Source organism: Limulus polyphemus, unplaced genomic scaffold, assembly GCF_000517525.1.
Source record: "Limulus polyphemus unplaced genomic scaffold, Limulus_polyphemus-2.1.2 Scaffold2317, whole genome shotgun sequence".
Taxonomy (NCBI): Eukaryota; Metazoa; Arthropoda; class Merostomata; order Xiphosura; family Limulidae; genus Limulus; species Limulus polyphemus.
This window is the reverse complement of record NW_013667927.1, coordinates 177,737-190,725: the sequence shown is the minus strand read 5'-3', so window position 1 is coordinate 190,725 and position 12,989 is coordinate 177,737. Positions and strand designations below refer to the sequence as shown.

Genomic DNA, 12,989 nt, shown 5'->3' with positions numbered 1-12,989 from the left:
ACTTTAATATTTTATAGTGTTTTTAGTATAAAACCTATACTTTAATATTTTATAGTATGTTTAGTATAAAACCTATACTTTAATATTTTATAGCATTTTTAGTATAAAACCTCTACTTTAATATTTTATAGCATTTTTAGTATAAAACTTATACTTTAATATTTGATAGCATTTTTAGTATAAAACCTATACTTTAATATTTTATAGCATTCTTAGTATAAAACCTCTACTTTAATATTTTATAGCATTTTTAGTATAAAACCTATACTTTAATATTTTATAGCATTTTTAGTATAAACCTATACTTTAATATTTTATAGCATTTTTAGTATAAACCTTTTACGTTAAATTTTATTGTATTTTAGTATAAAACTTACAGGTTAATCGTTTATAAGTCCTACTGTTGAGGATAGATTTGTACCAAAGTCCCTCCTTTTTTTTATTACAGTAGAAACTGACATCTTGCCAGATAATGCTGAACAGAACCACCTGGGGCCTTCATTAATTGTAAATTCCAAGTATTCTCAATCGTCTATCCTGGAACTGCCGGTGAAGGATATAAAAGAGGTTGAAAATAAATCTACTGAAAAGAGCGAAAAAAGAACAGAGGAATTTAGTGAAATTGTAAGTGAAACAAATTCTTCGTTAGGTGGGAAAGAAGAGGAAATAGCAGTGACGAGAAACAGTGGGCATACTCTTCACACCATGACAGCAGGGGTTTACCGGAGTGAGGAAGAGAGCCAAAACGTTGCAGCAGGTATGGAAGATAAACCTCCTACCTTAGTGAACGGCCACAGTTGCCAGGATACACAAGAATGGCCAGAAAACGAAGAATCGATATTCCATGGTGGCGACAGAGAGGAAGAGCGGGACGAGGGAGAAGACGTGAAATCTGAGGAGGAGAAGATTCAAGAATACATGCAAAGAAATGATACGGCAGTCGTGTTTCCTGAACCTGTAGAAAAAGGAGATAAGGATAAAAGCGCCCCCTTGCCTAAACATAAAGGTATGCCATAAAGAATTATCTATGGTATAAGTTAAGTCTCTGTTAATAATTAAAACACGTTTCGATCACTATCATTATATTTTTATCTCGATTTGGAAATAATTATAATATCTTGTTTGTTTGGAATTAAGCACATGGGCTATCTGTGCTCTGCCCACCACGGGTATCGAAACCCGGTTTCTAGCGTCTAAGTCTGCAGACATACCGCTGTGCCACTGGGGGGCAATGTAATATCTTATGTTAGTAATTGTTTTAAATAAATACCATTATCAAAAATATTGATGGCCAATATTAAACAGTATGTAATTATACTTAGAATTTCTGTTCACTGTGGAAGAAAAAAATATTCTGGAAAAAAGAGATCTAATGTGATATTTGAAAGCGCAGAAGAGCACATAAAAATGGAGGATTGGTTAGCTTATTCTTCCATGGTTTAGCTTGAAACATTTCTTATCTTTGAAAATACTAAATGTATTGACCAGGTCGACAACATTTAGAACATAAATCTGGTCTGTAATGTATTTCTGCAATTTTCACATAATTCAATAATTACTTTTTAGATTTTATTACGCTTTGGCCATTTTACTTAATTTTTTTTCTAATTAATATTTTTTATTCTAGTTTTCAATGAAACGTAATTTTTAAGACCTCCAATACTGCCTCTACTTTTCTCCCATTCAACTTGGGCCGGGCTTATTGGCCCATTAATTTCCGTGTCGAACTGTGAATCGCACTTCTCAGTTTGGGGCCATGGGTGCGTTATACGAATGACAGTCAAATCCCACTATTCAACTAGAGTAGTCCAAGAGTTGGCGGAGAGTGCTGTTGACTAACTGCTTTCCTCTAGTCTATCCAGATTAGGCCCAAATCTAAATATCATGTTCCAGCTAAGACTTGGTTTTAAACTAATACGTTTATACTTCTGTGCCATTTCAAAGAGAATCGTTCTAAGACTTGGTTTTAAACTAATACGTTTATACTTCTGTGCCATTTCAAAGAGAATCCTGCTAAGAATTGGTTTTAAACTAATACGTTTATACTTCTGTGCCATTTCAAGGAGAATGTAATTAAACATATTATACTGTTGTTGTTTTCTTAGTGCAAATCTACACAATGGGCTATCAGTAGTCTGTACACCGCGGGGAATCAAAACCCGGTTTTTAGCTTTGTAAGTCTGTAGACTTACCGCTAACCCACCGGATGACAATGCTATACTGATGATCTTCATTTTAAATCGACTTTGATAAACGCTAAAAAGAAACCACATTAACAGAAATGTCGATTTGTAACTGTTTTTATATCAGCAACGTTGTTGATAGTTTTTGTTTTTTTATACAGAAGTTAGTAATTATTATAAGTTAAATTTATCGATAGATTATTTTATTTTTTAAGCGCAAAGCTATAATATGCGACAGCTGCGCTATGCCCAACGCTGGAATCGAACCCAGAATTTCAATGCTATAAACCACCAAAGTAACCATTGAGCCACCGGGAGAGGAAGGGATATGAATGCTAGTAACTATCATTATATTAAATGCTGAGATAGCTATATATTTTTATGTATTATTTTTTTTTTTACCCTCGTTCAACGAGCCAACGGTTTTAGGTTTATTCAAACATTAATTAACACAAAACTCTCGAGGTAAAATAACATGACAGAGCAACAAAAATAGCCAAATGTTCATGTTTTATTGTCTATGAGGTTTTATTAATTTTCCAATTCAAAAGAGGCCCGGCATGGCCAGATGATTAGGGCGCTCGACTCACAATCTGTAGGTCGCGGGTTCGAATCCCCGTCACACCAAACGTGATCGCCCTTTCAGATGTTGGTGCGTTATAATGTGTTGGTCAATCCCACTATTCGTTAGTAAAAGAGTAGCCCTAGAGTTGGCGGTGGGTGGTGATGACTAAGCTGCCTTCCCTCTAGTCTTACACAGCTAAATTAGGGATGGCTAGCGCAGATAGCTCTCGTGTAGCTTTGCGCAAAATTCATAACAAACAAACCAATTCAAAAGTACGTTTTAGGACTACTTATCTGGTATAGATATACTACGTTCTTCAATTAAGATTAAACTATTAGAATATATGGAGTTATATTATGTGAATAAATTTTCTTTTAGACCACAATATCTAAATTCTAATTGAAGATATACAACTTCTTTATTTAGATGCCCGAAGTTAAGATGGTGAAATTAATACATTCTGTAAAAAAAAATGTCCAAATTCTTTCTACGACACATTTAAAGAACTTCTAAACCTCGTCTGTAAATAATGAAAGATTTTTTAAAGTTTTAACAGTTGCTCTTGGTTGTCTTTTTTGTTCACACTCATAACTTTAAGAGATGTTTTTCTTTTTTTCTAGGACCACTACTTTAACTTTTGTAAATCAAACTTAACGCTTATGTCAGACTATTACCGGGCCCGGCATGGCCAGGTGGTTAGGGCTCTCGACTCGCAATCTGCGGGTCGCGGGTTCGAATCCCCGTCCCACCAAACATGCTTGCTCTTTCAGCTGTGGGGGCGTTATAATGTGACGGTCAATCTCACCATTCGTTGGTAAAAGAGTAGCCCAAGAGTTAGTTGGCCGTGGGTGGTGATGACTAGCTGCTTTCCCTCTAGTCTTACACTGCTAAATTAGGGACGGCTAGCGCAGATAGCCCTCGTGTAGCTTTGCGCGAAATTCAAAACAAATATATAGACTATTACTAATCGTGTACATTATTTAAATGTACTTAGTAATGCTTACTTACGCCGTTTACAACACACTGATTTATACTCATTTGTTTAATAGAAATATACGAATTCACTAAGAAATATTTTCAAATAGGTAAGCGTAATTCAAGGGCTATCTGCGCCCAGCTGTACTTAGTTTTGAACTGATAGACTAGACTCCAAAGGAAAAGGAGCTAGTTAACAGCACCCACCACCAACTCTTGGGCTACTCTTTTCTGATCGAGTTGTGGATTTCTGATTATGCACCCCCCGGCCACAAATTACAGATTGTGGCAACGACTCGCGAAACACGAATCATTAGATTCGCAGTTAGGGCACGCTAATCAATAGGCCACGTTCGGCCCAAGTGAATCATGTGAAGCTACTTTGTCGTTGCAGGGGCGTAAAGGAAAATCATGTTCACTGGTGTTTCAAATATAGTTTATGTTAGATTATAAATATTCTGATCTGAATGAACTTAATACCGTACAAAACTTTGTGTATGAACACCAGGAGAGCGATACTTGCCGTTTCCGGAGTTTTTTTTGTTTTTTTTATTTGTTGCCAGCCCTAAATGATCTACACTTTGATTATAAAAAAATTATTTCAAATTGTTATATCTAAAAACTACTTGTTCTTTATGGGGGGACTGAATTTAGTAGGCAACCCTGTATCTTTCTTTAAAAATGGACGGGCCAGCAAAGCATGTATAGCGACAGCTCTGGGAAATGATCGCATATCCGTGTAAAACATCAATTTGCTAGAGCAATATAAACACTCGCTAATGCAAACGTTAAGCTTCACAAGGCACCGCTCAATATACAGACGATAAAACTGTTTTTTGTAGAAAAACATATCGGAAAAGATATTAATTTAACAGAAATGCAAGAAACGCTTTTCTAAGAACAGACAAGAATTTTATCAGAACCCGGTTAGCTCAGTAGAACCTGACTGACATACACACAATTGTAATATGTTGGTAAGCATTGTTCATTTTATATCGTAACATATAATTATGTGTCAGCCATTTTGTAAGTCTCCTGCTATTAACATTGTGATGTATATGTGATTATGATTATAGAAAACGTTCTTCTCTTTATGTACAAAGCTATACAGTGGAATATCTGCTATATATCCACTGTGGGTATAGAAGGCAACATATTTTTTAGAAGGCAACATATTTAAGACAATTTTATCTTTAAAACTACTTGTCCTGAGTAAATTAAAATTTATGAGAGGCGCATTAAGAATCATGAATGTTATTCAGGAAAATTTAGACACGGTACAGGGTGTTCCGAAAACTGTCAAGTTAGTGCCCTGTGTGCTTTCCATTATTCTCAATTAGTTTGTCAAGTCTGTCCCTAAATATCCTGCACACTGACACGCATTTTATTCAAGTCACCAATCTCGTATTTTTTTTTAAAGGTATAACCATTTTAAATATGGATTTTTCTCTATAATCAACTTGTAGTTTTGTATCTAAAGTGCTTTAGATACAATTTTAATGAAAGAGGAACAATTAAAAGTGACTTCATTCGTTTTCCGCTGCTAAGTGAATAAAGAGGCCGGGGCATGGCCTGGTGGTTCGGGCTATCGAACTCCCATCACTGAACATGCTCGTCCTTTCAACTGTGGGGGCGCTATAATTGGGCAAAAGAGTAGCCCAAGAGTTGGCGGTGAGTGGTGTTGACTAGCTGTCTTCCCTCTAGTCTATCTCTGCTAAATTGGGGACGGCTAGCACAGATAGCCCTCGTGTAGCTTTGCGTGAAATTAAGAAACAACAACAACAAACAAAGAAGTGAATTAAAGTAAAATATCGGATTAATGTTTATCTAGAAGTTACTGACAAATAACAAGATGACAGAAGTATCAGTTGTTACGGATTTTCAAAGTAGTTATTCGAAAGTTCCAATTTATTAGTTGAGTCATTTCCTCACTATACTGGGGGAAGATGAATAACGGCTAATATCAACTGAAACATTATTTATTGTGATGCTCAGAGTAAGAGTTTTTCTTATGTGGCTGACATTCAGTTTTGTGGGAAGATGTATTGCTCAGTACGGGGCACTAAAGTACGGCTGTAACAACTTCCGACCGTGAAGCAGCCGTATAGTGCGGCTTTACGAGCAGCAAGCGATCCGCATGCTGCTCGCTCAGTATCCGCTTTGTCAGACAGACGTGCTATGGCCACTGCACAGAAGGAAAAGGTAGATCCCCAACCAGGCACCATCAAGTTCCGGTGAAGGAGCCGGGTCTGGTCAAGCCTGATGCTTTGTGTTCCCACAAAATATCATATAAAGCCGTCAGAATAAGCACATATGTTTGTGTGTATATACATGTTTTGGGATACGTTTACAACTATTTCCAGTATTTGTTGTTGTTTTTAGAATTTGTAGTGCATACTGGAGGGATGTAAACGTTTTGGCAATAAAGTTATGGTGGAAAAAAAAGGATCTTTACTCTCCAGATAATAATAATAATGAAAAAACTTTTTATCATTTTGTATCAAAACTTATTGAACCTACGCGTTTTTCTGACATCATGAAAAAACTTTTTATTTTAGCCAACGTTCCGCCATTGTGGCTTCATCAGTGCTAGCATTTCTTGTATTATTAGCTCTGTTGAAGCCGCAACGGTGAAAACTGACTGAAATAAAAAGTTTTTTATTATCATGTGGTGAGTAAATGTCGTTTTTGTTTCCTAACACTATTGCCAAAATATATCCAGTATGTATCAAATGTCTGTTGCACTAGATCCAGTTTTTGTAAAACATGGGAAATAAGTATGGGGTGATATATATATTAAGCCAGGGATTCCCAAACCTACTTAATACACACCCACCCAACCCCTAAGTTTTCTGGAATTCACGCGGAACCGAGAAAGTGAGGTTACTGTTGTTTTCTACTTCAGTAAGTATGGTAGTACTATTGTAAATAATGTTCAAATATGTCTTGCTGTATCTTCTTCTGTATAATTAATTACTCTACGTTTTACATCGCTTAAGGATTCTTGGAGTATGCTTGTGAACTAGTCTATAATTTTAATTATGAGCACTAAGAAGCAAAGGTGTCGCTAGGTATTTAAAAGATTCGGGATCTGGGCCCATTCGGCGTTTCGGTTATGATATCGATCGTGGTTTTTCTATTCTGATCTTTCAAGACACCAACTGGGGATTCTGGGCACGGGCCCCGCGTGCCTAGCGATGCCTCTGTTAAGTATAATCTAAGCTTTCGTTTCTATGATGGTTACTAGACAATTCAATCTACCTGAACTTTATCAGCAACACAACAAAAGTGGCCACTAATAAGGTCATGTTGTAAGGCTCGCGCATCTCATTTAATATCGCAAGGTTAACCTCACTGTTCACCTTGTTAAACTTTACGATCAGTTTAAGTTAATGAAACTGTACATACCTACGTACACGCGTTCACCATCATGTGAGGTTTTCGAAATACGTCAATTTCGATTGTGTCGTTGGATTAAACATGTGAATAATACTATAATTCTTTTTGTTGAACGTTGTGATACTTGCGCGACTAAAATTTGGAAAAACATTTTCTACAAGTGCATGAAAAGAAAATGAATTACAACGAAGAGTCTGTAGTTTTTCTGTATTCTTAAAAAATGTATACACAACAAGAACTAGATAAGAGACCAATTTCTCTCACACAAGGTCAAGAACATGAACTATAATAGAGAACAAACTACTCTCACACAAGGTCAAGAAAAAGAACTAGAACAGAGAACAAACTACTCTCACACAAGATCAAGAACAAGAACTATAATAGAGAACAAACTACTCTCACATAAGAACAAGAACTAGAGTAGAGAACAAACTACTCTCACATAAGATCAAGAACTAGAGTAGAGAACAAACTACTCTCACATAAGAACAAGAACTATAATAGAGAACAAACTACTCTCACACAAGGTTAAGAACAAGAACTATAATAGAGAACAAACTACTCTCACACAAGGTCAAGAACAAGAACTAGAGTAGAGAACAAAATACTCTCACTCAAGGTCAAGAACAAAAACGATAGTATAGGCCAAACTTCTATCAAAGAAAGTCATGTGATTATTTCCACCTGGACACACGTTCAAGTTTGACTTCGGATTCAATTACACCATGTCCTCGTTCTTTGTTCCACTGACATAGAAGAACGTTTTTGAAGATAACCTTAACACTTCCCGCAGTCTTCTTTTATCAAATCTAACTTATTGGTCTTTGTTTTTAAACCCTTATACCATACGTATTCTAAAAACTCCGAAGAAAGATTTACACAAGCACTGGTGTTGAGAATACCCAATCACCTGTGATGAGCAACATTTGCGGTTTTCAAACTAGTTGTAACCTATACCAAATCATGCTAAGTGCTGGATGACCCACTTCTATATTGATGTGTAAAGAAAGTAGGACAAGCTTGAAATGAAATACTTTTATACTCATGCATTTAGTGTAATGCGATCCAATAAAAAGCAATTTGTATTAAAACCAAAATTTTGTTTTTTTCGTTTTGCATTAGACAAAACTGCGAAATATTGGATTTCTTGTAACAGAATAATACAGAATCAAATCACGTGTACTTGGCTAACTTGTGATGGATCATTACTCTTAATAAAAAAAAACAATAGTAATAGCTTCGTGTTTGTTGAATGGCGAAGTTTCAAGTATACTAAAACAGATTTGATTTGTGTTTTTATGTCTCTGCGTCAGCTTGAAATTGACTTAGAACACTGACGCTACAATGTTTAACATATCCAGTCCTTTCAAGACAACTCACTTTCTTATCGAACACCGAAATCTTTGTTGTTGTTTTTATTTTTTTTTACAAGAAATATTGTACAAAATGACACAAAATTAGTCGTTGGTGGCGCCATCAGCTGAGACCGAGGACATTTCGTACGTGTCTTGTATGGCCACACGTTTATTCCAGTGTTTACCGTTAGAGTCGTAAAGACGAGGCTGGCGCCTTATAGCTCTGCTCCAGACTGTTTCTCTCCAGCATCATTTCAGCCTCCCGGATTAACTCATCTATGCAATGGGATATAAGCTCGTTTGTTGTAAAATAAGGGAGATATAGTCTAAGTCCACATGGAGTACATCTTACGACTTCATTCACTTACTGAATTGCTGCGATTGGTGAAAGGCCGAAGAAAATAAATATCTGGTTTATAATAACTTCATTTTTCTACCTAGAGACTTTTTGCGTTTGTTCTGTAGCAGAGAATTGCGTTTATTGTCCAATGGGAGTTTCGCAGCTGTGCGTTAACCTCGTTTAGTGTATACTATATAACCAGCTCTTTGACTTTGGAATTTTATAGCAAAAATAAAGTATATTCTAAAAATGCGTTTAAAAGAAAGGACTTTAAATCTGAACTAAAAATAAATTACACGTAATTTCAAAACAAAACTGTAACTTTGCGTTTGTAAAATTTGAGACGAATTTAAACGCCACACAATTGTTAAATAACTTGCACGTATTATATACGTTTGTAAAATTTGAGGCGAATTTAAACGCCACACAATTGTTAAATAACTTACACGTATTATATTTTTTTTAATATTTGTTTATCAAATATTATTTACCTACACGTTTCTTTGAAAACCCTTTGCTTCTGGTCTTAACATTACTTGTCAACCTCATTAAACTGCGATTTCTAGATATATTTAGCCACTAGGGTGCGCTAACGTTGTTCTGTGAGCACCGAATAGATGCTTCAGATCGCAGTCTTATAATCCGACACCTTTCCTTCCAAAGGCTGAAATTAAGTTATTCATAATAATCACCATTTAAAAGAAAAGGAATAACATAGAAAATACCGGCTTATTTCTGCAATAAAAACAATATAATAAAATACAGAGCGTTCATATGTTAATTAATAAAATTGAAAAAAATAAAAAGTTACAATAATGCCATCACTTTGGAAATTCATCTTCTTCTTCTTAATGGCAAATTTCATTGGCAGAAAAATCATATTACTGATAATTTGAAAAATCTTCTTTCATCATGGAAGAGAGAGAGATTCTCCTCGTTACTAAGAAAGGATTTCTTGTGTTCCCGTTGCTTAAAATTTTTATATGATGTGTCATCATCCGATAGAGTACATCCTGTCGGTAATTAAAGCAATCCATTTCTTTCTCCTGCTTCTCTCCAGCAGTGGCAGCTATTCTAACGGTCAAACAATGAATAACACTAAATTTCCTACTCGTCGTGTGCGCTGATGGCGATTTGACGAGACTCATTCCATTAGTGCGTTAGCAAAGGCCATAAGCTGAAAAGGGGAGTTTTGTACCGATCAGAAACGTCTCCTCAATGTTTCTCTGTGGACACCCATTCAAAGATTATAGTAAGAAAAAAAAAAGGGTAACTAAAAAAAGATCTCTGTTATTCCTTCCATGAATGTTTCTTTTTTCTTTTTTGCTCCCCACATTAGCCCCCCCCCCTTCTCGCTAGCTGTTCATTGGAGAATGTGGTAATTTCTTTTCCCATTCATTTTAAAATGTATCCTCTTGTATATAGTGCCATTAACACGAAACTTTCAACGTCCACAATTTTCCAATTGCTATTCTGAATCACTCTCTCAAAATAACCCCTGCTCTTCCGCTTCACTGTAAAAACATAAGACTTGGCGGAGCAAACATCTTGGCTTTTTTGTATGGTACTTTTGAATACGTGAGTCACGTAGAAGTTTTACGCATGTGCTACATTAGTAAGGTACTGCATCAGTTTAAAACATGGAGTATGTAAAGTTTAATAGAAACGTATTTCGTTTCATTATGTTGCATCCATTATCAATAATCCACGATATTGTATGACTCTTTAGGTGCAATCACGTTAACTGGTTAGTGGTATTCAACAACAAAGGTTATTTTTGTAAAATTATTAATAGTGAAACGAGAATTTCTACCTTGGTGGAAGCAACCTTCTTTCACAGCATCTTTTTACTCTATTGACAACACAAAAACTGTTCTTTGGATCATTTTAAAACACATTACCTGATGAGTCAACATTATTAAACTTATAGAAACTAACAAGGGAAACAAACATAAAAAAACCCTATAAAACATATTATGTGATGAATAAACATTATTGAACTTATAAGAACTAACAAGGGGACCAAACATAAAAAAACCCTATAAAACATATTACGTGATGAATAACCATTATTGAACTGATAAGAACTAACAAGCGGACCAAACATAAAAACCCTATAAAACATATTACGTGATGAATAAACATTATTGAACTTATAAGAACTAACAAGCGGACCAAACACAAAAAACCCTATAAAACATATTACGTGATGAATAAACATTATTGAACGTATAAGAACTAACAAGGGGACCAAACACGAGAAAAAAACTATAAAACACATCACGTGATGAGTCAATATTATTAAATTTATAGAAACTAACAAGGGGATGAAACGTAATAAAAATCTATAAAACTACAAATCACTCGTGATCGACTGGAAAAATTATTTTCGAACATGGCAGATAAGTTTGTTTGTTTGTTTTTAATTATGCACAAAGCTACACAAGGGCTATCTGTGCTCTGCCCACCACGGGTATCGAAACCCGGTTTCTAGCGTTGTAAGTCCGCAGACATACCGCTGTGCCACTGGGGGGCATAAGTTTATTTATGAATATTGATATTTCTAGCTTATTTTATTTTTAGCGCAAACCTATACAATTAGCTATCTTCACTTTGTCCACCACAGGGAACGAACCACTAATTCTGGTCGTATATGGACCCTCAAGCCTAACACCTAGCAACTGGGAGACTTGATATTGCTAAGGTAAAATAAGTTAATGAATCTCAATAAATACGTTCTATAGCGAGTTTTCCTTTAAATAATAATAATAATACATTTTCTAGTAACTGGTAAACACAAAACAAAACCTAAGAGAGTTTTAATCATAGAACAAACGTATTAATTTGGAAATTAGTATACTCTAAACACAGGTTTAGAAATCATTTGTTATGCTTCTTTTCTAATGCTTCAAATATTGTTTGGTAAACGACTTTCGACCAAAGAGACGCGCCTGCAAGAATTACAAGTATAAGCGATCTGTGTATGTATTAATTAGTCTATTCATCAAGACTATTTGCAGTCTAGTATACTATAGAAGCTGCATATCGAAAACGTTCCCGAAATACAAGCATTAGACATTAGAATTAGAAATAGTATGGCTTAGAAAACTCCTCTACCCCCCCCCCCCCCCAGTGGCACAGCGGTATGTTTGCGGACTTACAACGCAAAAAAAAATAATAATCCTCTTTAGCCCCCTAGTGGCACAGCGGTATGTTTGCGGACTTACAACGCAAAAAAATAATAATAATCCTCTTTAGCCCCCTAGTGGCACAGCGGTATGTTTGCGGATTTACAACGCAAAAAAAAATAATAATCCTCTTTAGCCCCCTAGTGGCACAGCGGTATGTTTGCGGACTTACAACGCAAAATAATAATAATAATCCTCTTTTGTTCCTCAGTGGCACAGCGGTATGTTTGCGAACTTACAACGCAAAATAATAATAATAATCCTCTTTTGTTCCTCAGTGGCACAGCGGTATGTTTGCGAACTTACAACGCAAAATAATAATAATAATCCTCTTTTGTCCCTCAGTGGCACAGCGGCATTTTTGCGGACTTACAACGTAAAAAATAATAATAATCCTCTTTAGCCTCCTAGTGGCATAGCGGTATTTTAGCGGACTATCAACGCAAAAAAAAATAATTTATAATTCTCTTTAGTCCCCTAGTGGCACAGCGGTATTTTTGCGGACTTACAACGCTAGAAACCGGGTTTTGATACCCGTGGTGGGAAGACCACAGATAGCCCATTGTGTAGCTTTGCGTTTAATAATAATAATAACTTGCTAAAGCTGGCGAATCAGTGCCTCAGACTTTTGACTAATCCAGACTCATTTGAAATTTTCACATCGGGAAGACAATTGATAATTTATATATCAATGGAATATTTATCCTTTTACCACAGTGGCAAGTAATCGTAAAATTGACGTACACTACAGGCGTCAGTGTCACAAACCTTCTGTCGTGCAAACTTCGTAAATCCTGTTTATCACCCCTTATGTTCAGTTGGTAATAAAGAAGCGCCAAACTTTGTAATGTTTGCATTTTGTGTTAGTAGGTAGGTGTCATGATATGAAAGACTGTTTGGTTTAAATATTATTAAGTTATATTTTTGAGTGAATATTTTATTATTTTTAAGATTTGTTATAATAAGAGTTCAAAGCAGACGATT

At 35.6% G+C, this 12,989-nt stretch overlaps 1 protein-coding gene across 1 annotated transcript in view; it reads left to right on the top strand.

Annotated features, from left to right (window-relative positions):
* Window positions 1–395: 395 nt before the first annotated feature.
* The window catches only part of LOC106466606 (zinc finger protein 1-like), a gene marked incomplete at its 5' end in the record, with an annotated part of 76,520 nt that continues 63,926 nt past the window's right edge, over window positions 396–12,989 (top strand). Inside the window, one exon of the mRNA XM_022394637.1 lies at window positions 396–1,006. Within this exon, the coding sequence (XP_022250345.1) occupies window positions 396–1,006 (611 nt within the window). The remainder of the gene's footprint in view (window positions 1,007–12,989) is intronic.